This window comes from Loxodonta africana, chromosome 2, assembly GCF_030014295.1.
Source record: "Loxodonta africana isolate mLoxAfr1 chromosome 2, mLoxAfr1.hap2, whole genome shotgun sequence".
Taxonomy (NCBI): Eukaryota; Metazoa; Chordata; class Mammalia; order Proboscidea; family Elephantidae; genus Loxodonta; species Loxodonta africana.
In genome coordinates this window covers 197,718,934-197,746,589 of record NC_087343.1, presented here as the reverse complement: position 1 = coordinate 197,746,589, position 27,656 = coordinate 197,718,934, and the positions used below count along the sequence as shown (strand labels likewise).

The following is a 27,656-nucleotide window of genomic DNA, read 5'->3' as shown; positions in this document are numbered from 1 at the left end:
ACCCAGTCAGTGAGGAGCAGACCCACACCCCAAAGAGAGGAACAAACCTGGTCCCCCAGGACATTGTCCTGGCACGCAGTACACGGGACGGCACAACTTCTTCAGTTTGATGGTGCACATTGATTTGTTCACTGGTAGAATTCTCACCTGCCACGCAGGACATCTGGGTTCGATTCCCAGCCAAGGCACCTCGTGCAGTCACATGCACATCAGTGGGGGCTTGTGTGCTGCTATGATGCTGAACAGGTTTCAGGGGAGCTTCCAGACTAAGATGGATGAGGAAGAAAGGCCTGGTGGTCTGCTTCCAAAAATCAGCCAGTGAAAACTCCATGGATCGCAACAGTCCAGTCCACAACCAGTCACGGGGTTGGCACAGGACTGGGCAGCGTTTCATCCCACTGAGTGGGGCCAACTCAACAGCAGCTAACAACAACAGCATCGAACATCTCCAGGCCTGAATCCAGCATAATCCGTGTCCCAAACTGATTTCACCAAGAAACCTCCCTTTTTTGGCCACACTTGTTAATATTTCTCAAAAGATGTGCAGAACCCTGCTTAGAAGATATCCCCAAGAGGTGGCTGAGGATGTGTGCAAACACATGAAGGTAAGAGATGTCAGTGGTGGGCACACCCGACCACTCCGAAGGTCACTTAAAGGTCACTCCCCGGGGCTGCCCAGCCCCAGGGCCAGAGCAGACCTCAATTCTACCAATGCGGCTGCCTGTGTCTTGGATTGGGCTGGAAGAGGAAACAAAGGGGCCTGGCCTAGATTCCTTCTTGAACTGTCATTTGAGAAGAGAACAGCATGATCTTTGTTTTACAGATGGGGAAACTGAGGCTCTGGGATATCAAGCAAGAGCCTGAACCAGCACACAGGCCCTAGAAGCAGAGCTGGGGCTCTGCCCATGCCGTGTCCCCAGGGCAGCTGCCTGCCTAGTCTGCTGCTCAGATGCAGCCAAGGGCTTTGTTTTCTTCTGGTGCATCCAGAAACGTCCTAGAGTTAGCTGAGCTCCGAGGGGGAAAAGAGTGATTTAATGCAGAACCAAGGCTTGTAAACAGCTGTTGCATTTCTCCGAGGGCAGAAGGCGTTGAAAGCCTCTGGTGGATTCCCCGGCTTTGATCAGGCAGCGCGAGAAGAGCAGTATTGCGCGCCTGCAGACCCTGTGCCGGGACAGCTGATCCTCAGGAGCACCCTGGGAGGGGTGGACTGTTCTCCCCATTCTGTAGACGAGGAAACTGAGGCTCGGAGAAGGGATTTGAACCAGAACTACAATGCCCAAGCCCTACCCTTTACTCTGTGGCCTGCTGGGAAACCTGCTCTGAGCCACTCTCCTTCCCTTTCTTCATAATAGATGCAGGGAGAGGAGCACGAGGTGACTGTGGTCAGCAAACCATTGCCTGAAACACGGAAAACCAATACCAGTTGCCGTGGCATCAACTCCAGCTCACGACGACCCACGTGTTTCAGAGTACAACTGTGCTCCGTAGAGTTTTCGAGTGCTGATTTTTTGGAAGTTGATCACCAAGCCTTTCTTTTGGGTGCCTCCAGGTAGACTCAAACCTTCAGCTACCACCCAGGGACTCCTGGGGTAGGGAAGGGCTGCCTTAACGGGAGAGAGCCCCTGCAGCTCTGCCCCACAGGTGGCCCGGCTTCTCTTCCCCCTACGCCCCTTCTTCTCAGAACTGCCTCGTTCTTGGCTTGGGCTTGGGCTTGGGCACACAGCCTGGGCCCGACCCTGCCCTGTCCAGCCTCACCACACCACCCACGCTTGTTCTTGACTTCCTTCAGACCAGCCCCTGCTCTGCCCTGAGTTGTTCCTCCACCTCTCAGGAGCACCCAGGTTGAGCCTTTCCTCCCACCCAAGGAAATGCTTGGTTTGTAGACCAGTCACTTAGCCTGTACCTCGGGTACTATTATGGGTTGAATTAAAATCTAAAAAAAAAAAAGCCATTACCATCAAGTCGATTCCGACTCATAGCGACCCTATAGGACAGAGTAGAACGGCCCCGTAGGGTTTCCAAGGAGTGCCTGGTGAATTCAAACTGCCGACCTTTTGGTTAGCAGCCAAGCTCTTAACTACTATGCCACCAGGGCTCCATGGGTTGAATTACGTCCCACAAAAAGATAGGTTGAAGTCCTAACTACCGGAACCTGTGAATGTGACTTTGTTTGGAAATAGGGACTTTGAAGATGTGATTGGTTAAGTTAGCATGAAGTCATAATGGAGAAGGGTAAGTCCTAATCCTTTAAAAGGAGAAGAGACACAGAGAGGTGCACAGATGCAGAGGAAGACGGCCATGTGAAAACAGAAGCAGAGACTGGAGTGGTGCATCTATAAGCCAAGGATATCCTGAGACCTAGAAGCTGGGAGAGACAAAGAAAGATTTCTTCCCTAGAACCTTCAGAGACACCCTGATTTGGACTTCTAGCCTCCAGAACTGTGGGACAATAAATTCCTGTTGTTTTCAGCCACCCAATTTGTGGTGCTTTGTTAGGGCAGCCACAGGAAACTACGGCAGTTGCTTTGCTAAAAAGTTAGCCAGGCCTTGAGCTGTGTGGTCAAATGACCCTGGGCAATGGCACTGTCTTAGAGACTCACAGAGCATAATGAAGGCTCTGACAAGGCCCGCAGAACAGAAACCCAGTTCACATAGCTTAACTCAGTGTTTCTCAACTTACTTGACCCTGTAATTCCTTTCCCCAGGCAAACCTGTTAACACCCTACAGGACAGTGTTCCATGGAACCCCAGTTAGAGAATGTAGTATGTGGGCTAGCTGGGGGCAGACCCTGTTAACAGCCCAGGGTCCACCAGCCCAGTGGGCAGGGAGTGGAGGTTAGACTCATGGTGCTACTCAAGCAGCCTGTCTGGCTGCTTCATCCCCTCTGAGGCTTTTCTTAGTGATTCCAGTGACCACCTGTTACCTAGGAGACCTCTCATTTGTCCTCTCCAAAGTCAGCCATTTACCCAGACAGAGAACTCAGGGACCTGGGGATGGTATTCCTGCCTAGGTGGGTCCAGAGCCACCTCCAAACCCAAGGCCACAGCTGTGGGTTGCTCCATTCTGAAAGCCAGGCCCCCGCATTCTCTGCCTGCAGATATCTGTGCTGTCCGTGGGGTCCAGATCACCTCAGATAAACCACACATGGCTCTGGGCTTGGGCTTCCCGGGGGAGTGGAGATGATTTTGCCTTCAGCCCAGCCATGAGCATTCCCAAGAACGCAGTTCGTACTGTGCCTTCTCCCATCCTTTGGAAACTATAACCGTCATTCTCCCTTTTTAAAACTTGAAGTCCTGAGAGCCAAGTGCTCTGTGATTCCAAAAAGACAGAAGAAGAATTGATGCATTTGAATTGTTATGTTGGTAGAGAATATTGGCTATACTGTAGACTGCCAGAAGAACTAAAAAAAAAAAAAGTCTTCAAAAAAATACAACGGAAATGCTCCTTAGGAAGCAAGGATGGTGAAACTTCAGCTCACTTACTTTGGACGCGTCATCAGGAAAGACCAATCTCTAGAAAAGGACATCATGGTTGGTAAAAATGAGGGAATCCCTCAATGAGATGGACTGACACAATAGCCCCAACTGTGGGCTCAAACATAGCAACAGTCGTGAAGATGGCCCAGGACCTGGCAGCCAGGTTTCTCACTGTTGCGCACAGCGTCTCCATGTCAGAGCCAATCTGACGGCAACTGACAACAGCTTCATAGGGAAATTGGCTTTCTGCCAGTGATAGAGATCTTCACACACCAGAAAGAGGCCTCGGGGACCAACGCTGTCCCAGAAATGACCCACTGGAGGCGAGATCCCGGAGTCGGCGGCAGACGGCAGCGTCGTGCTGGCTGGGGTCACTCTCGGGAAGAGGCAGCCAAAATCTGGCCTTTGGAACACTTTCAGTGCTTCGTTTCCCCCTCTGGGGCTGAAGCCGTGGGAATATCTTGGCTTCCTTCCACAGTGGATACTTCTAGAGAAGCGGGGTGCCTAGTACTTGAATGTCAACCCTGCCGACACCCCGGAACTGGGCTGGGACCTAGCAGTGGAGCAGGGCAGCCCGCCCCAGGAGCAGCCACTGCAGGACTGCGCTCCGTGGAGATCGGCGAGGTGGGGTGCAACGGTCCTGGGATGGGGCTGTGGGCACCAGGCTGGGAGGTCTGGGCAGCTTCGTTCAGGAGTGGGGCTCCACACAGGAGCAACACATTCCAATTTGCACTTTAGGAAGCTGTCCGGGGAGTGTGAAGGAGAGGCCACAGGTGACAGTCCAGGGAAGGGCTGGGGGTGATGCCAGATTCTAACCCGTGGGGCAGGGCTGTTCCTGGCACCCAGGGGGAGAAGGGCTGACTGTGAAGTGCCTTCGGGGCTGAGGACCAGACTCTCCTGCAACCCGAAGGCTGATGGACCCACAGATGCACTTTGTTCAGCCCACGCAGAGTTTTAAAAATAAGAAAGGGAGGGGGGCCTCCGTATGTGCTTCTGTAGGCAGGGACTGCTTCCTGAGGGACAGAGCAGAAGCCGGTACTCCTGGTGGCCTCCTGGAAGAGAGGCTGGGAGGGGAGGGACGGAGGCTTGCTCTGTGCTGTCTGCCCCTGGGCGGTTTATGCTTTTCTCCCAGCTCACATCGCACCCTTTCAAGAAAACCCCCCAAGCCCACACACCAAGGTCAGCGAGGCCAGGAGGCCCACCTCCCTGATACAGATCAGGAACCAGAGAAGCCTCAGCGGGCCCAGGGTCGCCAGCCAGTACCTGGGTGTCTCAGTCACCTAGTGCTGCTATAACAGAAATACCACAAGTGGATGGCTTTAACAAAGAGAGATTTATTTTCTCAGAGTCAAGTAGGCTAGAAGTCCAAACTCAGGGCTTCAGCTCCAAGAGAAGGCTTTCTCTGTTGGCTCCAGAGGAAGGTCCTTGTCATCAATCTTCCCCTGGACTAGGAGCTTCTCTGTGCAGGAACCTCGGGTCCAAAGGACATGCCCTGCTCCCGGCGCTGCTTTCTTGGTGGTGTGAGGTCCTCCATCTCTGCTCGCTTCCCTTTCCTTTTATCTCTTGTAAAATAAAAGGTGGTTCAGGCCACACCCCAGGAAAACTCCCTTAACTTTGGATCAGGGATGTGACCTGAGAAGGGTGTTACATCCCACCCTAATCCTCTTTAACATAACCCAGTCTTGCTTCCTTAACCACAGGCAGAGATTAGAGTTTACAACACATAGAAAAATTACATCAATCACGAAATGGAGGCCAACCACACAATACTAGGACTCATGGCCTAACCAAGTTGACACATATTTTGTGGGGACACAATTCAATCCATAACCCTGGGTAAGCCAGGATTTGGTCCCAGATCTGTCTGATACCAGAGCCTGCCTCCTCCGACCACTCCCCGTGCCTCCAGGAGCACAGTCACAGGGCTTTTCTTCATGAGGCTGGGGCCCAGCTCTGAGGCAGACAGGCTGGCTCGATGCACGTCCTCTCTGCAGAGGCTCCCAGAAGAGGGGCCATTTGAGCAGGGTCTTGAAGAATGAGTAGGAGTTCTACAGGTGGGGGCAGGGCACTCTGTGCAGTGGTAGGGAGAGGGGAAAGCACAGCTGGGTCCAGCAAAGAGTCTGGTGGACAGCAGTGCATCCATGAGACAGTGGAACAGCACTTTCCAAATCCCCAGGGCTGGTAGAGGTAGTGGGTGTGGCAGAGCTTAGGGGAAAGACTAGTAAAGCCAGGGTAAGAACGGCCTGCTGGGGAGAAGGTCGTCATCTATTGTGTGTGCAGTGGTGCAGGTGATTTCAGCGCTTCGTTCATTCAACAAACAAAGATTGGACCAGGCCCCGGGGGTGGGGAAATTGTACTTATGTGGAGGAAGGAACAAAATGAGCCATTACTGAACTTGAGGGCTAGTCTCATTTCATCCCCACTGCAACCCTACAAGGTAATTACTATTTCTCTGCTTCCCAGAGGAGTATGCCGGGAATCAGAGAGGCTGACTGGCTGGCCCGGGGTCACAGAGCAAGTGTGTCTGTCTGACCCAGCACTCTTTCTGCAAGTGACTCTGGCACAGACGCAGGGTGAGAGAGGCTCCAAAGATACCTGTTCCAGGAGGGTCTCCCAAACGGGGGTGATAGGTGACCAGGAACCCCTGGAGAAAGGCAAGGCCTGTGAGGCACCACACCAGGTGCCCCAGACCTCCATCCATCACCCCTGCTCCTGAGCACCGCCCAGTGCAGGGCATTCCAGCCCTTGGATAAGCCCATTGGCTCTGCTCCGTCCTCTGCAGGGGTGGGCAGGGCCTGCTCCTAGGGCACAGCCAGGGCAGACGTATATGCCAGGACTCAGTGGTAGGCATGCCCTGGGGAGTCTCCTCCTTCTGTGGTCCCTGGACCCAGCACTCATTCGTGTTCTGGCCTTTAGCTCGGGCACCTTGAACTCATTAGGCCGTCCAGGCCCTGAAGCCAGTCTCATTCCCAGATGCTGCCAGGTGATTTATCTGCAGGGCCCGGTGTTTCCTCCCTCCCTCCCAAACATCAAGGAGAAAGAACTTTATATCTTTCTAAGTTGTACTTTAATCTCTTTGTAATCGTGGCTTGCAGTATATGTATATTTTTAATCTGTTCAGGTTTATGGATGGGGTAAAGTCTGCACTACCTCTTGGCTCAGTTCAGTGGATTCGTGGGCACACGCAGGGCCAGGCACACAGGGCAGGCACAGACACTCTGCTGGAGGTGGTGGGGGCTCATGGGCAGTGGGAAGCAGGAAGGGCACTGAACAGAGGTGTATGGAGGGCAGACTCGAGGGGGGAGATTGGACTAGAATCCAGGCAGAGGCCATGGCCAGTGCTAGAGTACAAAGAGCCCAGAGAAGTAAAACCCCGAGCCTGTTCTGGCTGCGTGGCACTGGGTGAGTTCCTCCCCATGTCGGGCCTCAGTTTACTCCTCTGTAAGATAGGGATGATAGCACCTTCCTTTCAGGCTCACTGTGGTAATTAAAGACTGAGTGCGGGGAGAGCCCTAGAAGAAACCCAAAATGGGATTGGGCCTGCGTGTTTTGTGGCATCTGAGAGTGTGGAGCTGGGTGAGTGGCATCTGAGAAACTGTAGTGTGCGTGGGGCCCCCAGGAGGGCCTGAAATCTGTGGGGGTACGCTGCCGAGAGGGGAGGACATGGGTGTGTGAATCCGGGATTGGGCCAGGCTGGATCTGGAGAAAGGAGTCCAGGACTGAGGCCCTCACCTTGGAGGATGACCCCCAAGACTGAAATGACCCCACTTCCCCTCTCCTGGGGACCCTACCTGCCCCCAGGCCTTCGCCTGACCAGACCCCCTGCTGGGCATGACACTGATGGCCAAAAGCCCTCAGAGACCACTTTTCAGAATCACCCTGATTCCCAGGCCCTGGCCTTGAGCCCCACACAGAGTAGCTGATCAAATATCAACTTAGGACTTGGCAGATTTACTGCCTCCACTCGGGCAGTCTGGAGGTCAAGCCAGGGGCACCAACAATTTACCACCTGACCTTGGAAGGAAAGACCAGCTGCTTGTTGCTGAGGGGAGGAAGGGACTGTCGTTTACAGGGGTGCACTGGCTTCCCCCACGTGGAGAAGGCAGGGAAGCCCATTGCAAGCAGAGGGAACAGCCCCGTGCAAATGTCCGGAAGTCAGAGAGCATGGACGTGAAGAACGGCAGGAGCACAGGGTGGCTGCACAGCACAGGCCTTACCTGGCCATGAAGGGCTCCAGTGCTGGGCCAGTGGAGCCACAGGGTGTGACAGGGACATCCATGTGAAGGCTGAGAGGGAGAGCCTGGGGGCTGGGGGGCTGGTGAGAGATGTGAGGCCTAAGCTGCTCCTCTGCTCGCTGGCTCCTTAACGTCTCCCCTCCAGGCTCTTTCCTCAGCCTGAAATGCCCATCCCCGCAAACACACAGTTTTTATGTCCAGAAAAGGGGTTACTTTCTCAAGGCAGCTCTCTAATCTTTCCCAGCTGGACATGCACATTCTCTGCTCTGAACCAGCAGACCCTTTATCTGGCCGCTAGCCCACCTTCTACACAGCATCACATGTATTTGCACACGGGTTACCTTCCCGGCTCTGTGTCCTTGGTTTGACTCAGCACACAGTACCAGGTTGGGGCTCTGTGCCTGGCTCCACCCAAGCTCCAGAGATGCAGGGACATCATCAGACCCTTTTCCTAAGTGCAGTGGGGGAGACTCATGTGGACCACATGTTCCAATACATTGTGTTTTGTACAAACGTTAGAATGTGTGCTGGGCACAGGGACAGATGGCCTGACTCTGGGGAGTGAGGAAACCTAGAGGGCTTCATGGAAGAGGAGGTAATGGTGCTGAAGATGCACAAACGCAGACGGGGTGCCCAGCAGGTGGGTCAGGTGTTCAAAGGCTCTGACATGGGGGCTTCCTGGAATGTTTCCTGGGGTCTGGGGTAAGGTGTATACAGGTTGAGGGGAAGGTGGTCAGAGGAGAACAGGGAAGTTGGTAGGGACTGGATGGACTTGGTTGGCAGGATCCCCATTGGATTCTCCACCCACACAGATGTGGGGCTCGGCAACGCTTTGTGAAATGAGCGGGTAGGTGGACAAATGAAGGGGTGCTCACGGGAACCACTGGGCAGTGGTCACTGTCCTTCTGCAGACGCTGCAGAGGCCCAGATGTCCCTGAGTTGTCCTTGTGTTACTTGGCTTCTCGAAGCCTTTCTGCAGCAATGCCAGGAACTGAAGGAGCCTGTGTCCTCATGACTCCCCCAGTCACCAGGAGGAGAAGCTCAGCTCAGGCTGGCTTAGGGCAGAAAAGTGTATTAGCACCAAACTGAGGGATAGTGCAGGGGTAGTTCCCACTCAGCCCATATGCCCTGTCTTTCTCTCTGACTCCGCTCTGTTTTCCTCTCTGCTGGCTCTTTCTCAAGCTGCCTAGCAGCCCCCAGAGCTCCAGGCATAGCCCCATGAGGAGACAAGAACCCTCTTTCCCCCAAAGCACCATGGTAGGAGTCCCAGGCCTAGCACTCATTGGCTCAGGGGGGTACCCGTGCTCATCCCTGACTCAGGCACCTGGCTCAGGCACCTGGCTGGCTGAAGAAACATGGTCATGTGCCCACCCTGGAGCTTCAGGTGGGTCAGCTACACCCACACTCGTGGGTTGAGGTGAGAGGTGGTCTTTAGAGAAGAATGAAGCTCTGTTGTCAGCAGAGGGGATTCTGGGCAATAAACAACACACAGAAGTCCCCACCCGACTCAGTCCCTGACTCAGACCAGGCCTTGTTTTCTTGTCAATACAAATACATCTAGGTCATTAAATGTTGAGAAAATGTTATTCCACATGTGACTTTTGCTCTCTCTCCTTTCCAGGGGCCGCTGGGTCTGGACGGCAAGCCTGTAAGTGATACAGGTGGTTCTCAGCTGTTCTGGGATGGGGTAGCCACTATAGGGCTGGGATGGACCATGTGGTACCAGAGGGAAGGGGTCCCCACTACAGTACAGAAGGAAGCCACTCTGGAATCAAACCTGAGTTCAAATCCAGTTCCACCCTCTGACTGTATGGCCTTGGTCAGACCTCTTAACTTCCCAAGCCTGAGATTTCTCATCTGTCAAATGGGCCTTGCTCAGAAGGATCCTATGGGGTTCGTGGAAGACTATGGACAGCACAGGCCCTGGCATCTAGTCATCCTTCAAAAATCCTGAGTTCCTCCCACCCCAGCAGGCCCCAGGTATGTTCCCTCAGAACATTCTCAAGATATGGATGGTGGTCATTGGGCTTGGGAGTTCTCAACACACACCAGGAGCCTGTGGCCCATAAACACCCTCAGCAGAATGAATAAGATGTGCAGGAAGGAATAAACATAACTAAGTAAACAACTGAATGTGGATGGATGGGTGGATGGATGGATGGATAGATACACGGATGGATGATGGATATAACGGGGGATAAATGGGTGAGTGGGTGATGGTTAGACGTGGATGGGTAGAAGGATGGATGGACAAATGGATGGATGGATGGGTGGATGAATGGGCAGACGGGTGGATGGATGGAAAGACATGGATGATCAAATGGAATTAATAATTGTACAGACAATTGGATGTGTGGAAAAGGAGAGTTAATGGGTAGGTAAACCCATGGTGATTGGGCAGACAAGTGAATGAAGAAATGAATGAATTGACAAATGATTGAAGAGTTGACTGATGGTCTGTGAATTATTAAAGGAAGGAAAGAAAAGACTGAGTATCTGGACAGATGAGTTGTTTAATGAATGAAAGAGCAAATACTGGCTGAAGGGAAGATGGATGGTTCGGGAGGGATGGGAGGCAGCAAGCAGGTCAGTCCCTGACTCAGCATGCCAGCCATAAGCTGGCCGGCCCCAGCCTACCCCCAACTTGGGGCCTGGTCTTCTTCCCCAGAAGCCTGGTCACTTGGTGGGATTAAGAGAGACACGTTTCCCTAAGTCAGAGTGACTGCAGCCACCTTAGTCTCTGCATGGAGCCACTCTACCCTCCACAAATACACACCAGACTCCAAGGGGCTGCTGCCCTGGTGGAGGGAACACATCTCGAGACAGGATCTCAATCCACCCATCCACGGACTCATGGGCTCCTGGGTGGCATGGAGCGTCGGGGCCGCTATGCTCTGGGAGGAGTGACTAGCACCTGTGCTAACTGGGAAAACACCCCTTTCCCTTGCTAGTGACTCCCAAGTCCCCCATCTCACTCATGCTGAGGGCTGAGGTATGGGCCTGCCTTGGGGCTGCAAGGGCTCCCAGCTTGTGTGTAACTTTCTGTGTGGCCGCCCACAGCTCTGCTCAGCATCCCAGGCCCTCTGCCCTCCAAGCCTCAGGAAAGCTGCCAGGGGAATCAGCCAGTCCTCTTTACTCACACCTGTGTTTTTTCTACCTTCCTTTTCCAGGGACTCCCAGGCCCCAAAGGGGAAAAGGTAAGTGCTGCTAGAGTCTGTCCAAGTATGGTCAGCTAATGAAAGACACCGGGAACTGCCTTCAAATCCAGATTCGGGAGTGTGACCTTGGGCAAGTCACAGTCCCTCCTAGAGCCTCAGTTTTCCCATCTGTAAAGTAGAGCTAATCATGCCCATCCCCCTAAAATGGTTATAAGGCTTCATTTGATAATATAAAGTGCCCCGAGTGTTGAACCCGAGTTATCCTGGCACCAGAGTGTAACAAGACTCAAAGGAACAGTCTTGTCCGAATGACAAGTTTCCAAAGTAATTAATTGATAATGAAATGGGAACACCAGGAGAGCCTGGATGATTGACCAATGACTCCTAATAGTATCCTTTGTGGGGAGGACACCCCTCAGGGTAACAGATGGCAGAGAGTTACCACTGGGATCTTTGCAGACCATGGTGACATTTGGCACTTAATATCATGAGCAGCCCTCTGGAGGGCTGGGACAGCTGATGGCCCTAGAAGGGAGAAGGAGAGAAGAGACCTGTGTGTCCCACAGTGGGGCCAGGGGAGGAAGGGGCACTGTGCTTCCACAGGCTGGAGCTGAGCTTGGTGCAGCAGGCCAACTGGGCACTTCCAGACTAGGGCTGGGCCACCTCCACCTCCGACCTGGGATTTGGAACTAGGATAGTGAGAATCGTGGGTGGTGGAGCCCGCTGGGATGTGGCTGGGTAGGTAAGGCAGGGTTCCAGCACACAGTCTAGGTGATGGAGCAGTGAGAATGACACCGGATTTGGTGTTCAGAGTCTCAGGTCTGCATTCCAGCTCCCCCACCAACCGGGCAACCATCTCAGCTTCATGGGCCTCAGTTTCCCCATCTGTAAGTTAAAGCCAGCCTCACAGAGCCATGGGGAAGGTTCCACAAGGGAATGGTCTAAGTGTTCTTCATAGAGGGTAAGCATTGTGCAGGTGGTGGTGTAATGATTACATTCCTGCTGGTCCTGACTGATGCTCCCAGTCATAGAAACGATGAAGCCAGGGGCTTTAAACTAGAGAGAAATGCGTCTTGGTGTCTATCGCTGCATAACACACAGCTCCCAAAACTTTGTGGCTTAAAATAACAATTATCATTACTATCTCTCACTGGTCTGAGGTGTAGGGATTCAGAGAGGACACGTTGGGAGCAGCTTGTCTCTGCACCACCATGTCTGGGGTCTCAAATGGCTAGGGCTGGTAGCATATAACAGAACACCTGGCTTCAAGCCCTGGACCTGCTAGCTATGTGACCTTGGGCAGGTCACTTAACCTCTGTGAGCCTCAGTTTCCTCATTGTACAGTGCAGCTAGGGGCTTCCTGTTGTTTTTGTTAGAACTAAGTGAGGCTGTGTGTGCGCAACACTGTCGATCCTTGGTCCATGTCAGTAAATACTCATAGTGGTGATGTGTCTCTGTTTTATGTCCCTAGGGTTCACCAGGAGACTTTGGCCCCCGGGTAAGAACTGAGCTTGGCCCCTTCACCCCCTACATGGTGTGCTTTATGTTATAATGCACGTACTAGAGTTTCTTCTGGTTCCTAGCTTCCGGTAGCTTGTCACAGAAAACCGTGAGTGAGGCCACCCCTGCTTCCCACCCAGGTTCTGTCCTGCTGCCTGTTTTCAGTTAAGTGGCCACCATGTGGAAGCCCCAGGCATCTTTGTCTGGCTGCGGCTGCAATCCCCGCACAGATGAGGGGTCTCTGGTAGGATGTCCCGGTCACACTGATCTCTGTGGACAAGTAGGCATGGATTAGCCTGACCATCCTGAGAGGCAGCTGGCCCCCCAGGAAGAGTGAAGGCTTTGGGGTCAGAGGGCCTGATTCCAACACTCAACTCTGCCACTTGCCAGTCAAGTGGCCCTGAGCAAGTTGCTTTCCCCCCACGACTCAGTTTCTTCAACCGTGAAATGAGGTAACAGCCACTACCCCAAACAGTTGTCATGAAGACTCATTGGAATCATGTAAGCGAGCCCCTGGCACAGAACAATGGACTGAGTCTCCTCTCAGCCCACTTACTGCCCTCAACCCCTGACACTGGGAGCTAGGGGGCTCCTCAAGGGAGGACTGACGAAAAGTGGAAGATCCCAGGTGGGAGGGAGCTCCCAGGGTGGGCCCAGCACTGTGGGTCCTGGCAGAGGATCGCTTAAGTGGACCTGGACACATGGCCCCCACCATGTCCACACAGCCCCACCCGGAGAGCGGTGGGAGGCCTAGCCCCAGAGGTGGAGAGGTGGGACTCACTGCAGAACGGTTGGAGAGTGACGTTCCCCCAGTTTTTAGGAAGACTGGGGGTGGAAAGCGTAGCCCAGGGTGAGCATGTTTGGAGGGCGCAAGGCTGGAACGAGTGGGCCCCTCTAAGCGGCTCTTGTCTGAAACAGCCTGAGCCCCAAGGAGGATGCTATAAATGGGGGAGGGGGAGCAAAGGAAGGTGGGACTACAGTGCAGAGAACCTGGGCTGGGTGTCTGCTCCACTCTGTGACCTCGTGGCTCTGTGACCTGGGACAAACCTGGGCCCCTCCCTGAGCCCTAGTTCTGTGCAATGAGGACAGTCAAGCTTACATCACAGCAGGGCTGTCTGAGCCCCCACAGACAAAGGTGTTCTGTGCTAGGGCCACAGAAAGCCGGTGAGATTTCCCTGAAGTCAAAGAAAAGACACCTGGACTGAGTTTCATGGCTGCTGAGGAAAATTTTTGCCTTCTTTCTGGTGGATATATGGAAGCTCATCTCCCAACAGGGATGCCCACTGCTCGATAGACCAGAATTCCCCAGGCCCAGGTTTCATGGGGGAGCAGACCCCCTCCCAAGCCCCTCTCCCTCTTCATTGGTAGCTTTCCTGTGGTCCCATGATGTTCCAGTTACCTGTGAAGCAGCCCTTTGAAGGTTTAGTAACTTAAAACAATGATTTATCATGATCTCCCTTGACCTTATGGGCTGGTTGGTGTCTGTCATGTGGCTGCAGACAGATGGCACCTAGGGCTGGAGTCATCTGAAGGTCAGCCCACTGGTATCCAAGATAATGGCGCCCTCACCTGGCCAGCTGTTGGCTGGGGCTCAGCTGGGGAGCGCCCACACATGGCTCTCCTTGGCACTTGGGCTTTTCCCAGCACAGTGGCCGGGCTCCTAGAGAGAGCATCCAAGAGGCAGGAGCTGCCCAGCCAGAGTGGACATAGCATCGCTTGTGCTGCATTCTACCCGTCAGTTCAGTCCCAAGGCCCACCCAGATTCGAGGGGCGGAGAAGCAAACCCAGCTCACATGGAGAGAAGCAAGGCTGCATTGCAGAAGAGCCGGTGGGATGTGAGATAGTATAGTGGCCGTCTTTGTGGAGTATAGTTGGCCACACCCAGACACCAAGCTGGTTTTCCTGAGCTGGGTCATGTGGCTTTGCCTCCAGAAATAATCTGTGGCTTTCTAACTCACCCTCCTGCCTTTCTCATCACAAAACTTCTTTGCCTGACCAGACGGTTTTTCCACGGCTCCATCCGGGATTTATAAGTAGAGACCATCACATGTACAATCTGCGCATCCTGAAGGTAGACTGGCCTCATAGTGTGCCTGGCCTGCTGGTGTGCCGTGTTCCCCTGACTCACCCCCGGGTCTCTGGGGTAGACCTCAGCCTTCCAGTCCCTGGGGAGAAGGAGGCAGGTGGCCGGCATCATTTTCCAAACAACTGAGGGGAAGAACCTAAGAACCTCTCCTAGGACCTGCCCAAGTGTCTACATCCATTTTCTGCCTTAATGAGTACAGTCCAGGCCAGTCATTCCCAACCCGGGGCCCCTGGGCTGTGAAAGGAGCAGTGAAGGGTGGGGGTGTCTTCAAGTTACTCCTGACACTCCATTAAATGAAATGAGAAGCATCCACACCTACTCCCACCCCCAAGTCTTCATGACCCAAAAGAACTGTCAGTTTTCTTTCCTTTTGGCTGGCGTTTTCTTTCTTTTGGTCAGGACTCTGGCCATTTCAAAATAATCAGAAGGTCTGATAGTAGAGGTTTAGAGCTTTAGCTGAGTTTTTTAATTGGGAAAAGAAGTTCATTCGGTTGTAGATGCAGTTTGCTAGAGAGGTGAGTTCTTTCATATCAGGGGCCATAGATTTAAAAAGTGTCTAAAAACGTCCACTTGCCTTGATGGCCGGAGGAGGGCTCTGCCTTTCCTAACTCTGTGATCCCTGGCCTTCAAGGCGATTCTGACTCATGGCATCCCATGTGCGTCAGAGCAGAACTGTGCTCCATAGGGTTTTCTTGACTGTAATCTTTACAGAAGCAGATCGCCAGGCCTTTCTCCCGAGGCACTACTGTTGTTGTTAAGTGCCATCAAGTTGGATCTGACTCATAGCGACCTTACATCCAATAGAATGAAACACTGTCCGGTCCTGCGCCATCCTCACGATCGTTGTTATTCTAGAGCCCATTGTTGCAGCCACTGTGTCAATCCATCTTGTTGAGGGTCTTCCTCTTTTTCTATGACCCTCTACCTTACCAAGCAAGTGGGTTCAAACCACCAGCCTTTATGTTCGTAGTCGAGTGCACACTGTTTGTGCCAACCGGGGACTCCTCCCTGGGTAAATGATGACCCTTTCTGAGCCCTGGACACCCCAGCTGTAAAATGGGAGCATAACAGCACCCCATGGGTCATCATGGAGGTTGAATAAGAAAACCTCCAGGAAGGCCTCACCCACTCAAGGTGGCAATGGCAGGGGCTTGGCCCACGAAAAGCTTCTTCCTTAGGAGAAAGTGGGGGACTGTGGGCACTGTGGTCCCATTCCTGCACCTGTGCCAGTGTTGGGCAGGCACTTCGAGGGTAGCAGTGAGGGGCCAGTCGTGCTGTGGTCTTCCCTCCACAAGGCGAGGGCTCTGGCTGCCTGAGGTCTGACCTGGTACTAACATGAGTCAGAGAGTTGGGGTCTTGGGGCTGCATGACAAAGATTGTGTGAGCCTCCACTTCTTTTTTTTTTCTTTGTACTTTTTATTTTCAAATAATTATTAGATTAACGAGCAATTGTAAGAAATAATACCCCAGGTACTCTTCATCTGGTTTCCCCAATGGTAAAATCTTGTATCACTGTAGTACGATCTCACAACCAGGAAATTGGCGTTGGTACAGTTCACTAACCTTATTCTGATTTCACTAGTTTTTCATGCACTCGTGTATGTATGTGAGTGCGTGTGTGCGTTTAGTTCTGTGCAATTTTATCACATGTGTGGATTCGTGTAACCACCCACACAGTCAAGATACACAACAGTTCCATCACAAAGGTCCCTCATGCTCCCCTTCTACAGTCACAGTCATCTCCCTGCCTCCCCACTCCCTAAGCCCTGGCAACCACTAATGTGCTCTCCATCTCTGTAATCTCGTTCTTTCAAGAATGGTATGTAAATGGCATGGGAGAGCATGTAACTTTTTGAGACTGGCTTCTTTACTCAGCATAATTCCCTTGAGATCCGTCCAAGTTGTCATGTGCGTCACTAGCTCACTCCTTTTTATTGCTGAGTAGTATTCCGTGGTGTGGATGCAGCACGGTTGGCTTAACCATTCACCTGTTGAAGGACATCTGGGCCATTTCCAGCTTTTAGCTGTTACGAATAAAGCTGTTATGAACATTAGTGTAGAGGCTTCTGTGTGAGCATAGATTTTCACTTCTCTGGGATAAACGCCTGAGAGTACAGGAGTGGACCAGCCAGGATGGTTTTTCAGGAGAATCGTAGTCCCCTTTCTAGAAAGATGGGACCTGGCTGGGCACGTGTGCCTTCTCCCACATCTAGCATGTGGCACCTGCGGCACCAGACACTAGTGAGCTAAAGAGTTGACTCATTCCTTGGAGTGGGAAGGTTTCTGTTGGCCTCTCACACGAGGGTATAAAGACCTGCCCCTTGGTGTGGCCGCCAAGAAGTGACAAGAGGCCCAGTGGCAAAGCCCTGCCCATTAAGCCTGCCCTTTTTTTTTTTTTTTTTTTTTAAAGGCTGGGGAAGGTATAGGGGCTGCCCATCTGAGGAAGCCTCTCTTTGGAGGCTGGATCCCCTTCCCCTCATCCTCAAAGTCATACTAGGCCCCATGTCTTCCAGGGAGACCAAGGGCAGGATGGAGCTGATGGGCCCCCAGGGCCTCCTGGTCCCCCTGGAGCTCGGGGTCCTCCTGGCGACACTGGGAAAGATGGCCCCAGGGGATCACAAGGCCCAGCGGTAAGAAAGGGCATGGAGCCGGACCACCCAGGACCTAGTCCCACAGCTACCAAAACCCAAGACCTTAACCCAAGAACCAACCCCAATTCAGATCTTACCCCTGACCCTAGACTCAATCCCCATCCTGACCCTAACCCCAGCTCAGACCCTTACCCCAATTAAACCTTAAATCTAACCCAGATCCAACCCGAGCTTAACTGTAACCCTAACTAAGACCTTGACCCCAAACTCAGTCCCAAATCCTCATCCATACCCCTAATTCAGACTATTTTCCAGACTCAACCCTGACCCCTACAGATTCCAACCCTGACTCTAACCTCAACACCCTAACCCAAATAGACCCTAACCCTGACGTTAGTTGCAATTTCAATCCCAGTCCTGACCCTGAGACCCATACATGGGTACTTTCTCTGCAGGTCCTTACCAACTCCTATTCTTGTGTCTCTCTGTATGTCTCTCTCTCACTCTCTGTGGCTCTCTCTCTCCCCAATACTAATTTGTTAGCATCAGTTTTCCTTCCATATTCCCAATCCAAACCCTGGAGCCTGGGCAGCCTTCTACCCCTCTCCTAACCCATGCTGGAATCAACCTGTCCTTATCCAATGCAGAGCCAGCACTTCCACCCAATTGCCACCAGGGGGCCAATCTCAAGGCAGCTGCTCTATTGGCTCGTCTATTCCCCATGGAAACTCTGAGCCTCAACCTTCTCACTTGTGAAATAGGGACAAAAATATCATATCTGCTTTTTGGGGTTTTGGTGAGGAGGATTTGAAACCATGACCTAGAGGCCCAAACCAGGGTTGGGCACGCAATCAGGGCGTAGTGAATGTGAAACCCGTGCATCCCTTCACTGCTAACATCTTATTCCTCCCCAGGGCCCCAAAGGAGAGTCCGGACAAGAAGGCGAGATGGTCAGTATCCAGGGCATTTCAGAGGCCCAAGCTGGCACACTGTGGTTCCCAGACACGGAAGCCCCTTGCCCACACACACACACCTAGGACTGGGTGGGCATGCATGTGTGCCCACCATTTCTGCCCCTCTACACGGAATGGTGGGGAAATGGGTGAGCAAGGTGCCAGCCCTGGTGGGATCAAATTTCCCCACATTGCTGTGAGGGAGTCTGCAGCCCACCCTTCACTGCTTGAGGTCTAGGACAGAAGCTGCCCAAGCCCCAGGAGTCAGGCCTGGAGCTAGTGGCACAACCCCGGTTCCCTCGACAGCCCTGCCTCAGCCTCCCTGGGACCTGGTTTCCCCCTTTATCAAAAGAGGATCATAATAAAGACAGGCCCAGGAGCTGCCTTGAGTATGTTTTAACACCTTCTCTTTTCTTGTTCCAGGGCCCAGAAGGACCCCCGGGGCCCAAGGTGAGTACTTCTCGTTCCCCGTCCCTTCCCAGACCTGGGTGGGGGTAGGCTCCCTTACCACCACCATTGAGACCAAGGCAGCAAGGCTAGGAGACAAGGTTCCAGTCCCAGTTCTACATTAACTGTGACTTTCAGGCCAGTTACCTCATCATACTGGGCCTTATCTATTAAATGGGGGCATAATAAACCCATCCTTATCTTCAGACAGGGCTGTGAGGATGGAATAGTCAAACACGTTAGGTTTTTCATTTTTAATTTTGCGGTAAAACGTGTATAAAATAAAATCTGCCTTCTTAATTATTTGTAAGCGTACAATTCAGTGGCACTAAGCACATGCGCAATATGGTACAACCATCATCACCATCTATTTCCAAAACTTTTCCATCTCGCCAAACAGAAACTCAGTATCCCTTAAGCAATAACTGCCATTCTCCTCCCCCCCACCCCTAGCCTTTGGTAACCTCCAGTAAATTTTAGTTTCTATGCATTTGCCTCTTCTAGACATTTCCTATAAGTGGGATCATACAATATTTGTCCTTTAGTGTCTGGCTTATTTCATTCATCATGATGTTTTCAAAACATGTCAGCTTTTGAAGCCCTCTCCAGATGTTAGCTCTCTTCTTTCCTGCCTCCTTGAGCAGTGCCTGCTGGGTTGGAAAGGGAGGCTGAGGTCCTCCGTGGAGGAGCTGGAGCCCTGGATTGAGGAAGGGGGAGGGAGGGGAAGGTGCTCCACTCAGTGCACACTTTCTACAAGACAAAGCCTTTCAATGTGTTATCTCTAACCCTCACACAGCCCCATTGTCAAATTGGGAGTGACTTGCCCAGGGTCATTCTGACTTGGAGTGACTGTACTCAGGAGAGGAATCCAAGACTGTCTGAGGGGCCCTGGGGTCTCTGGGCTGGCCCTGTGTATGGGGAGTTGATGCCACTTCTCCCAGATGACCAAGAGGCATGGGGTCTGGGCCATGCTCCAGTGACTCTGACCTCTCCCTTGTGCCCCATTCTGTCCCCTCAGGGTGAGCCTGGCATTCCTGGAAAGAAGGTGAGGGGGCCCTGTGGAGGAGCTTCTTGGTTGGGGTGGCAGGAAGTGTTGGGGAGAAGGGCAGACAAGGGGTGACAGGGTGAGTATGGGGCCGCCCTATGAGGGGAAGACTCCCTTTTCTTCAGGTGCAGTTCAGGGTGGCTACCCTGTCCTGTGGCTCAAGGAGGTCAGGCATTCATTTATTCACTCACTCATTCTTTGCCAACATCAAACACATCAAATTTGTTCCCACTTAAGGGCTAGGGACGATGGTTCTCAAAATGTGGACCCCAGACCAGCAGCATCAGCATCACTTGGGAGCCTGTTAGAAATGCAAATTTTCAGGCCCACCCAACTCTACGGAATCAGGAACTGGGGATGGGGCCAGAGGCCTGTGTTTAATAAGCCCTACAGATGATGCTGATATTTGTTCAAGTTCAGGGACCACTGAACTGGGGTAATCTTCCCCACCTCTTCCCATGGCCCAACCTTCTTCTCATTCATGTCCCAGCACAACTGCCCCCTCCTCAGGGAGACCTTCCCAGGCCACTGACAGAAGCATGCCATCCCCCAGTTCCCCTCTCTCCTGCCTCTGATAGTCTCTTCTCAACACTTGCCCTCCTTCCTGACATGTGCTGTGTATCTGTTGGAATATTTCTTCTCTGTTGGCCTTCTCTGACCCAAATACCAGCTCCATCTAAGCAGGAACCTCACCTGCCTAGCCTGTAGGGGCACTCACAAAATATTTGTTAACCAAATGAATAAATTCACTCTCTCCTTCACCTGTCCATCCATTCATTCTGCAAACACCTGCTGAGCCCTGGGTTGGTGGGGGCAAGGGACAGAGATGGATGAGACCCCACCTCTGCGCTAGAGGGACGAGAAGGGAAGCGGGAGCCACCCCAGCCTAGTGTGATAAGTGCTGGTACTAAGAGTGAGCTGGTGTGCTGGGGAGTCCAGAGAAGGGAAGGACCAGCTGACCACCAGAGGGTCCGGGAAGGTCTCCCAGAGTAGGCGGTGTTTAAGGTCGGTAGAGTGGGAGGAGGGGGCAGCACAGGCAGAAGGAACAGCATGTGCAAGGGTGCAGAGACATGGCGCAACCTGGCCTGTGTGTAGAGTAGGGAACAGTTGGGTACTGCCGGGGACTGGCCTGTGGGGGGAGGGCTGGGCAGAAGGGTCTACAGAACATGAAGCCAGAGAGGTCTGAGGACCAGTCATGAAGGGCCTGAACGCCAGATGGAGGAGTTGAGCCCATGGGCAGTGGGGAGCCACTGAAGATTTCTGAGGAGAAAAGCATGGTTCTTGGCTAGAGAAGGATCCCTGGTGGTATAGTAGTTAAGAGCCTGGCCACTAAACCAAAAGGTCAATGGTTCAAATCTGCCAGGTGTTCCTTGGAAACCCTATGGGGCAGTTCTCTGTCCTATAGGGTCACTATGAGTCAGAATCGACAGCAATGGGTTTGGGTTTTTGGTTTGACTGGACAAGGGTCACAGCGGAGGGGGAAAGCAGCTTTGTTTACCCCACCTCCTATCCCTTACTCCGCACCCGGGCTTTTCTGAAAACCACTTGGGGGAGGCCTGTGCTAGGGGCATCCTAGGCCAAGGGCTGTGGCCTCAGCTGCTCTCTCCTCAGGGGGATGATGGGACACCAAGCCAGCCAGGGCCTCCTGGACCCCCAGGGCCCAAGGTAGGTGCATGCCCCTCCCCAACTAGCCCCCTGCCTCCCATCTCTCAGGGGTCCTATCTGTCTGTAAAGCCCCTCTCCTGTGCCTTTTCCAGGTACAGGTCGTGGGCTAGTGCCCAGGGCAGGCCATGGAGAGGCAGCAGGAGAGTCTGGACCTGCTTGCTCACCGATGGGCTGGTGTCACACCTAGGCCGCTCACCTCCCACACCCTCAGGTCCTCCTGGGTCCTGTCACAGGTGGCCCCACACTTTGACCTGTTTCCAAGCCAGGGACTGGAGTGTTGTCCTCGCTCCTCACTCCCCCTCACCCCTCAAAAAGGCCAGCAAATCCTGGCCAACCTGCCTCCAGAATGAGCCCCTGAGCTGCCCCAACTCTGTGCCAAGACCCAAACCAGAAGGTGGTGGCTGTGTCCTGAGTACCTGGGGCTGGGAGAGCCCTGAGGTGCCCCCCGTACCAGGAGGCCTAGTTGTGAGGCCCTGAGAGCCAGGCCCACGTGCTCCTTCTCATGTGAATGTCTCTGTTTCAGGGTGAGCCAGGGAGCATGGGTCCCCAAGGAGAGAAAGGCGTGGATGGCGCCCCGGGCCCAAAGGTGATGTAGAGTGTGCTGCAGAGTGCCTGCAAGCCCTGCTCAGACCCTTTTAAGCAGGGAGTCTGAGCGAGGCGCTATGAGTCGGAACCGACTCAACAGCAATGGGTTTTTTTGGTTTTGGTCTGGGCAAGGCTGGTCCTCTTGCACTCCCAATCAGAGCTTACCTGGGGGGCATGTGGCAGTGAATCTGGGTGAGTGAGGAGGCCCCCATCCCAGCCCAGCTCTGCTGCTAACTCACCAGGGAGCTTTGGGCAAGGGGTGGAACCTCCTGAGCCTCAGTGTCCCTCTCTCCATATAATGTGAGGCAGAGGAGAGGGTCACTGAGGCCTCCCTCCCACTCAAGCTCCAGAAGTCCCCTTGCTTGGGTGTTGTTCACGTAAATGGGGCCGTTAGGGCACCAGCACACAGCCCTTTGGGAAAGAGGGGGTCTGAGGCAGAGTCGGGGTGGAAAGCCGTTGGCTTCAGCCAGGCACTCAGGTAGCTGCAACCACATGTCTCCACAGGGGGACCCCGGCCACCGAGGCACAGATGGCGCCGCAGGGCCCCGGGTAAGCAGCCTCCCATTGGGCCATAAAGCTTCAGAAGGCCCTGTCCCCACAAGACTCCAGAGGAGGGCAGGGGAGCCCAGAGCAAGGAAGCTACACCAACAGGAATCTTTTTTAAATAATTCATTAGTGATTTTTGCTTTGGTTTCATAATACATGCGTTTGATAAAACATTAGAGTAAGGATGTATAAAAATTAAGAGTTCCAATCTCTCCCTTCTCCTCTCCCTCCCTAGCTGAGTGTATGCCCTTCTAGACTCTTCTTTGAATACTCAAACCTAGGTCCTTGATTGTCCTGCACCTGGCCTACTGGGTGCCATTTTTTTGACTCCACACCAAGTTTCATCCCTGTTGCTGGGAGCACAGCCACCGGGTTCCAGCTTGTGGCTGGGCTCAGATTGTTTTTAATCAGACCCTATTAATGTACCTTTAAGGTCCCTGAGTGGACACAAATAGTTCGCTTTCGGCTAATCACTTAGAGGTTGGTGGTTTGAACCCACCCAGGAGCACTGCAGAAGAAAGACCTTGGTGATCTTCTTCCATAAAGATCACAACTCTATGGGGCTGTTCTACTCTGTCCCATGGGGTCACTATGAGTTGGAATCAACGGCTACAGGTTTAGTTTTTGGTTGAGTTAATATACCTTTATGTTGGTATGTGGGATCCTGATCCCAGCTCTCACCTCAAGTAGTCAGGTACCCTCATGTTCCCAGAGCTTTGGTTTTCTCCTTTAAAAAATAGCTCTAAGCCCACACCCTGGTTGTGCAGGCGCCTGGGGATTAGGCTAGATGCTGAGTATGGAAGTTCCTCACAAACTCACAATTCCATACAGGCCAGTAGTGCCCAGTGGGCAGCTGGCAGGTAACTCTCAGGCCTGAACCAAGGCACTCACAGCCTCTCACTTTCCCCAGACAAAGATCAGCCTCGGTAGTGAAATGAGGTTCAGAAGGGGAGGGCTGGGTCGGCCACTAGTGAGCAGGCGCCTGGGCCTACAGTGCCTGGACAGACACCCACTCGTAGCCAAGAATGAATGGGGACTTTAGTGTGCGGTTTGTGCAGCCTCTACCAGAGGTTGTAAAATGGTGGCACAGGGCAAGATCCAGCCTGCACATGGCTTTGGTTGGGCCTACATGGTGTTTTGGAGAGTTTTTGTGGGAGTTTTTGCCAACATTTAAAAATCTGAAGAACTTCACATGAAAGTGAGGATTTCTAGTTTTTTTGAAACTTAAGAATCAAGCTTCAGTGAGCTTGAATTCTCACATGAAGGCAAATCACAGCTACCCTCCAGACCAGGCAGGGTGCAGTGTCTTCCTCAGTTGGCACTAGGCCCACCTGCCTGACCCCTGGGGGCATTTTATCAGTAAGTCTGGGAACAAGTGCCAAGAAGGAATGTGGGAGAGGTCCACCAGGCCCACCTGAGCCAGGCGTACATTGGTGGCCACACACAAGTGCACAGGGGCATGGGGGCTCCCCTGTCGGACTCCTCTGTAGACGTGGAAACACAAACAGGCTGCCCGCTGCCCTGCCAACATAGCTCCTCCCTGAAACACTTGGTTTTCTTCCTGCCACAGGGCCTGCCGGGCTTCAAGGGTGAGCAAGGAGACACTGTGGTGATTGACTATGATGGCAGGATCTTGGATGCCCTTAAGGTAGAGTCCCTGGCAGACGGGGATGTGGGGGTTGTTCATTTCCTTAGGGACTCATTACAGACGTGTATTCATCCTGCACTTCATTACACAGGGGCAGGGCAGAGGCAGCTTAGTACAAAGACCCAACCTTTCAAGGTGCCTGATAAGGCAGCACTGGGCAGCAGGAAATTAATGCTGCATGAGACCCCACGAGGCTAAGAGGGCTGAGCCCCTCAGGCCACAGCAGAGAGGGAAGTACACCCTCGGGCCATCCCTAGTCTCCAGTCTCAGCAAGGCCTCCTTGGGGCCTTCCTGGGTCTTCTAGTGACTGTTGGAGTGTGTGTGAGAGTGACATACCTACTCCAGGAGCCCAAGAGGTGTGTGGCCTGTGAACCTACCCAGGGTCTGGCAAACTCAGGCCCCATCCCCAGTGGAAACGTTGGTGCCAGCTGCTCACAGTTCCCAGGGAAGACAGCTGGGGTTGGGCAGGGGAGGCTCTCAGAGAGCAGACCGGGCATTTGCGTGGGCTCCACTTGAACTTCAATTCCAGATATCTCCCCCAAGCTGCAGAGGAGTACATGTTGATGTGAACTGCAGCCCACCCGGACCTGCATGGAGTAGCATGGCCCCAAGTGGACACACAGTGCATGGTGTGCCCAGGCGGCCAGGGGCCACTCAGGGGGAGCTCTGTGACCACAGGAGAGGCAGGGGCCCAGATGACAGATGCCAAGCTGGGATGGTGGCTCAATTCAGTGGGAAATGAGGAGCCATAGCTGGTTCTTGAGCAAGTAATATTTTACAAAATCATATTGGTGGAAGACTAGCTGGGGAATGGTGTAGAGGGTGAATGCCAGTGGGCGAGGGGACAGCTGGAAGCAGAGGCTACCTGGGAGGTAGGGGCCAGGCCTGGGCCTAGAGGAGGGGTGGATGGAGTGCAGGAAGTATAGTGAAGCCGGGTACATACCTGTGGAAATGCCAGCATGAAGGAAGGCAAGTTCAAGAGAGGAGAGTCCTAGAGCCTGCGGGCTGGGGACTAACAGGGGTTTGGCCTTAGGGAAGGGCTTGAGTTTGTGGCTGAGAAGAGGGGGATGCTGGACCATCCTGGGGGGAGGGTGTCGAGGTGTTGAGTAGAGGGTGATGGCGAGCCTGCAGGAAGCCTGGTCAGAGGGGAGCTTGGGAGTGGAGTCAGACCTGGGACACAGAAGACCTCCTTCCCTACCAGTGAGACAGAGGAACTCTGACATACAGGGATGGAGCAGGAGTGGTCAGAGGGCTCCCAGAGAGGCAGACAGGACGACTGGTGGAGATAAGATTTCTGGCTGATCAGCTGGGGATTTTAGCTTGTTTCAAGAGGTAATGGGGAGCCATCGTAGGCTCTTAAGCAGGGGAGTGCTGTGAAGAAATGTATACTTGAGGCCGACTAGCTCTGAGGGCAGAGGGACTCTGGGCCCTACATGGGCAGCGTCCACTGTAGTTTCTCAGCCAATGGCTGCTGCTGCCTCCCTGACCTCCCACAAGACAGGGACTAGACCAAGCGGACATGCAATGTGGTCTGACTTGAGGGAGTGCAGCTACCAGGGCCCTGGAGTCCTGCTGCAGCCCAACTGGGCAGGCACCTGGCTCCCAGGGTGGAGGGGTGAGCAGCAGTGACCAGCTTGACTTTTGCACACAGGGTCCTCCCGGGCCACAGGGGCCCCCAGGGCCACCAGGGATCCCCGGAGCCAAGGTCAGTGCAGATGCAGCTCTGTGGTCCCCACATTCCCTGTCTCCCCCCACCTCCTCAATGTCCCCTCTGATTCTTTGTCCTGGAGTCCTGGCCTGGCTTCTGGGAGGCTGCTCCTTTCTAACCAAGCTGGGTGCCCTCTTCCTGAGCCCTGGCTACTCCCTGGAAAGCCACATTCACACGTTTAACCCCATAAATCAGCTCCTCATGACATCACAGCAGTCCCATAGATTGATGTCACCATTCCTATTGGCGGACCCACTCGTCCTCTGCCCACTCCCCTCGGGAGAAGATGCCGAGACTTTGAAGTTAGGTGGGGTCTCTCCTGGCACCTCATTCCTATGCTGTGCGGCCTGGAGCAAGTCATTTAAACCTGGAGCCTCAGCTCCCAAATCTGTGCCATGTGGCCCATAGATTACTCCTGTGGGCTGCACCGCCAAAAGGTCGCTGAGGAAATGGAGGGAGGGGAGTATCCAGTACCAGCAGTGGGCGCCTTTCTGAAGGTCTGACTGCAGGAACGCAGCTTCTGCCCAGGGACCCAGCCCAGGAATCGTGTGCCATGGTGGGTAGGGCAAGGAGCACCGGCCCAAGCCCCCGGCCGCAAACCCCTCTGGAGCCTCAGCAGACCATACTCTTCCTGTCTGTTCCCTCCCAGGGAGAGCTCGGACTGCCTGGTGCCCCTGGAATCGACGGAGAGAAGGTCTCTGGGCCTTTGCTTCCCCGGGGTGGTGCTGGTGCCTGGGGTGGGCAGTGTGTGTGCGTGCGCACACATGTGTGTGCACATGTGTGTAGCACTAGAGAGAGGCCCCAGTGGGAGAGAGGGTGGGGCATTGGGGTAAAAAACATGGGCTCTGCAGCCAGGCCACCTGTAGGTACATCCTAGCCCTAGGTATGCACTGTCTCCTGCAGCAGCAGCCTCCTCCCCCAGAGGTGAGAGTACCCATGGGGCCTTGAGAACTAAATAACCCCATGTGTGTAAAACACTTAGAGCAGTGCCTGGCACACGTCAGCAAATACTCTACAAATGTTAGCAAATGTATTGCTGTCATTATTATAATTATATGCGTGGGTGGAATCCTACATGGACCTGAGAATGTCCCGGGTGTCACCTGACACCACTGGGTCCCTAGTGCACAGCACATGGTGGGTGTTAATCGGTTGAGTGAAGGGATGCAGTGGCTGGTGGAAGAGGGGTGGATGTAGGGGCTGGGGGCTCCCACTACTGCTGGCTCTTGAGATGGGAGCACTGAGTTGAGCCCCAGGAGTGCCCCACAGTGGCTGCCCCAGTCCCCCCTGCCCCATGCAGTAAGGCGGGGGTGGGGCACACACCTGTCTCCATCTAGGCCCCTGCTGCATTCAGCGAAGCTTCCAGCCGCTGGGACTCCCAAGGAGGAAAGAGGGTTCTGACTGGCCTGGCTAAGGCTCAGCTCTGGGGCCCGCCAGGGTGGGAAGGGAGAATGCCTGCTGAGCACACTAACCCTTTGTTCTTGTGGTTCTCAGGGTCCCAAAGGACCAAAAGGAGACCCAGGAGAGCCCGGGCTGACTGGACCCAAAGGGGAAGCAGGCGAGATGGGCCTGTCTGGCCTCCCGGTACGTGCTGGGCTAGCTCCCTGTACTAAAACTTCACGTGCAGGTGGGGGAGACCCGAGGTAAATGTGTGCTCACAAGGCAGTGGCTGGAGGCTGTGGGGCAGGCCGGTGTGCAGGTCAGGGTGCCAGGTTCACACTCCAGAGGCCTTGCCAGCTCCTACATGTGGCACAGCCCAAGGACACCTGGCCTTTGACTGGAAGCTCTGGGCCCCCATCCAGCACTGATCTGGCTCACTGGTGGCCCAGGGCAGGCTGCCCCCACCTTTAGCTTCCATTTCCTTATCTATCAAAGAACCTACTAGCTATATCATGGGGCACCCATAAAGATGAAATGAAGGAGCTGGCCTAGCCAGAGCAAGGTGGCCAGATAGTCAGCCTATGTGCCCAGACCTAAACCGCCTGAGCTTGCATCCACCTCTATCCTTGCCC

At 53.7% G+C, this 27,656-nt stretch overlaps 1 protein-coding gene across 1 annotated transcript in view; it reads left to right on the top strand.

Annotated features, from left to right (window-relative positions):
* The window catches only part of COL23A1 (collagen type XXIII alpha 1 chain), a 431,409-nt gene that overhangs the window by 393,024 nt on the left and 10,729 nt on the right, over positions 1-27,656 (top strand). The window contains exons 9-22 of the mRNA XM_064279723.1: positions 9,334-9,360; positions 10,883-10,909; positions 12,342-12,368; positions 16,970-17,086; positions 17,962-17,997; positions 18,424-18,450; positions 19,466-19,492; positions 21,104-21,157; positions 21,681-21,743; positions 22,247-22,291; positions 23,859-23,936; positions 25,588-25,641; positions 26,294-26,338; positions 27,139-27,228. Coding sequence (XP_064135793.1) covers positions 9,334-9,360; positions 10,883-10,909; positions 12,342-12,368; positions 16,970-17,086; positions 17,962-17,997; positions 18,424-18,450; positions 19,466-19,492; positions 21,104-21,157; positions 21,681-21,743; positions 22,247-22,291; positions 23,859-23,936; positions 25,588-25,641; positions 26,294-26,338; positions 27,139-27,228 — 717 coding nt within the window. The remainder of the gene's footprint in view (positions 1-9,333; positions 9,361-10,882; positions 10,910-12,341; positions 12,369-16,969; positions 17,087-17,961; positions 17,998-18,423; positions 18,451-19,465; positions 19,493-21,103; positions 21,158-21,680; positions 21,744-22,246; positions 22,292-23,858; positions 23,937-25,587; positions 25,642-26,293; positions 26,339-27,138; positions 27,229-27,656) is intronic.